Genomic DNA, 2,992 nt, shown 5'->3' on the forward strand with positions numbered 1-2,992 from the left:
CTCATTAAGACCCAGCTCCCACAAGCCGACGGCTGCTGCCATGAAACATTCAGTAGATGGAGTCCTCTCTTTGCCTTACAGTCCCTCCACAAATTGTTCCTTTTTGGAAACAACGCCTCCTCGCTGGCGGCACTGACAGCAATTATCCCGATCTTTCCGTACAGAACGAGCTGGTTCATACCGATGTCATCAAGCTGCTGGTCGAAGGATCGACAATGGAAGGGCCGGAGGGGCTGCAGATACAGACCATCGGTACGGGACGAACTCCTCCGCACAGTTTCGGTTACTGACGCCGAGGCTGCCGTCCTGGGAGAAGAATCTGGGGGCTCAGTTGGGTTTCCTTTCAAAGAAGCAGGCATGGGGGTTTTTTTTGCTGGGGTTGTCCCCCCCAGTGGGGCCTGCAGTTCTCCCCGAATTACAACTGATCTCCATAAGATCATAGAATTGGAAGGTACCTCCAGGGTCATCTAGTCCAACCCCCTGCACAACACAGGGAATTTACAAATTCCAGTTCAGCTCCCTTGGAAGAAACGGCACCTGTAATTCCTGGAGAACTTCAGGCCCCACCTGGAGGTTGAAAAGAAGCAGAACCACCGTGATGTATTATGCCAGAAAAAAGTTCTTCACAGACTTATAAGTTCTTTTCCAATAAGGAGGGAAAGGTGGAAAGAAGGAGAGAAGGAAAGAAGGAGGGCCCCCTGGGCTCTTTACTGCCGGAGCTCCGCTCCTGCGTGCTCCTGCAAGAAATGACCCCTGATTTTGATCCATTTGGCAAACACTATAGTCGTATCTCATGAGATATGACTATAGTGTTTGCTAAATGGATGCAAATGATACAGGAATTTCAACGCTACCCACTCTGATAAAGTTTGTACACGAAACGAGGCATGATACGCACGGTCCCTTGTGGTGTTGATGGCGTTTGAATTGCTCCTATTAGTATCTCATGAGATATGACTATAGTGTTTGCTAAATGGATGCAAATGATACAGGAATTTCAACGCTACCCACTCTGCTAAAGTTTGTATATGAAACGAGACGTGATATGCACGGTCCCTTGTGGTGTTGATGGCGTTTGAATTGCTCCTATTAAATTGGATATTGGAAAAGAAAGGAAAGTCTGTGAAGAACTTTTTTCTGGCATAATACATCACGGTGGTTCTGCTTCTTTTCAACGTCCATCCCGTGATCTCTCTCTTTGGTTTGCACCCACTCGGAGGTTGGCAGGCAACCCTAGCCTGTGGTTTCTCTTTGAGGCCTGTCCCATCGTACGCTATTCCTAATAGGGATGCCAGCCTCCTGGTGGGAGGGTAGGGAAGGGCGGGGCATAAATCCACTCTCCTCCTCCTCCTCCAACTGAACTCTGGGCCACCCAGCCTGTTTCAGTGCCCTGCCAGCCAACAGCAGGTCGGAGGGCTCCTTGCCCCACCTGTGGCCAGTTAATTAACTGGGATCAGCGGGTTGAACCTACTTAGAGCCGGAGGGGGTGGGTGGGACGGAGCCCCAGGACATTTGGCAGCCAAGAAGACAATCGACACCCGGCTATGCCTCATTTCCGCCTCTTCTCTAAAACAGGCTGCGGGACTTCATTTGACTTTCACAAGAAGATCGATTATTTATTCCTGGTGGGGACTGAGGAAGGCAAAATCTACAAGGTGAGACCTTTCCTGCCGCAGTCTGCCGCTCCACCCCGTGTCTGGCCGTGGGTTTTTCCCCTTCCCGCGCAGGAAGGCTTGCTTGGTCCATATGTGGATCTCACGGTTGTCCAGGTTTGTTTTGCTTTGTGAGAAGCAGCTTTTGCAAGCAAAAGGAAGGAGAGCATGTAAATATTTTAAATCGACAGAACATGAGCAGAAGGCATGGGATACGTCTGGGAAAGATCCCCCCCCCCAGGTCAACCAGACACGAGCGTCATTCTTTGGGGAAGAGCTAGATTCAAGTCCAAGGGCATTTTGGAGACCAACAACAAGACTTTCTGGGGAATGAGTTTTCAAGAGTCAGAGCTCTCTTTTGTCAGAAACAGGTAGGACTTTAGATCCCTGAGAGCCGGTATGGTGTCGCGGTGTGAATGGTGTCAGTCTAGTATCTCGGAGAGAGACCCGTGTTCAGATCTCCACTGGTCCCATGGAAGCTCACTGGGTGACCTTGGGCTAGTCACACTGTCTCAGCCTAACCTGGAAGAGCACTACGCTCTTCAGATAACAACTTGCGGGTGGTAGTCCCCAGCCCTAAAGCCAGGGGTCATTTCCTGCGGGAGCGCACAGGAGCGGAGCTCCGGCAGTAAGAAGACCAGGAGGCGGGCACATGCAACAAGCCCCGCCCCCTGCTCCCAGCAGCCCTCAGTTGGGCCACGAGGATCAAGAAGCAGCCAGGTAAGTTGCAGAGCCCCCCCCCCGGGCCCGCCTTCAGGTACAAGCTCTCCCTCCTCTGTGCGGGCAGATCTGCGCGTTCCCCTCCCCCCCATAGCTAGCAATCCAAAACAGTCCAGTGGCACCTTTAAGACCAAGTTTTATTCAGGTACAAGCTCTCCCTCCTGGGCAGGGAGATCTGCATCTTCCCCCCCCCCCAATAGCTAGCAATCCAAAACAGTCCAGTGGAGCCTGAGCGGTGGGTGTTGCCTTCTGACACACTTCCGGTGGTGTCAGGGGGTGTGGCATATGCAAATAGGTTATGCTAATGAGCTCCTGCATCTCTTTTTCTACGAAATGACCCTGGCCCTAAACCTATCTGGCTGTCCTGGACCAAGGCCCCGGGCCCAACCTGGTAGAACTCTCTGCCAGGTACCATAAGGGCCCTGCGGGATTTTATGCAATTCTGCAGGGCCTGTAAGGCGGAGATGTTCCACCAGGCCTTTGGTTGAGAACAGCAACGGTTTCCATCGTAGCTGGCGCCAGTGTTCCCTCTAAGCTGAGTCAGTGTGAGCCAGCTCACAGTATTTTTAGCCTCCGGCTCATACATTTTTGGCTCGGCTCAGGGAGGATGGGCTCCAGAG

General features: G+C 52.2%; 1 protein-coding gene across 1 annotated transcript in view; it reads left to right on the top strand.

Moving 5' to 3' along the window:
- Nucleotides 1-2,992, top strand: part of LOC107120213 (dynein intermediate chain 1, axonemal-like) — a gene marked incomplete at both ends in the record, with an annotated part of 25,599 nt that overhangs the window by 4,552 nt on the left and 18,055 nt on the right. The window contains 2 exons of the mRNA XM_015422858.1: nt 165-252; nt 1,576-1,655. Coding sequence (XP_015278344.1) covers nt 165-252; nt 1,576-1,655 — 168 coding nt within the window. The remainder of the gene's footprint in view (nt 1-164; nt 253-1,575; nt 1,656-2,992) is intronic.

Source organism: Gekko japonicus, unplaced genomic scaffold (assembly GCF_001447785.1).
Source record: "Gekko japonicus isolate JY-2015 unplaced genomic scaffold, Gekko_japonicus_V1.1 scaffold6391, whole genome shotgun sequence".
NCBI lineage: Eukaryota > Metazoa > Chordata > Lepidosauria > Squamata > Gekkonidae > Gekko > Gekko japonicus.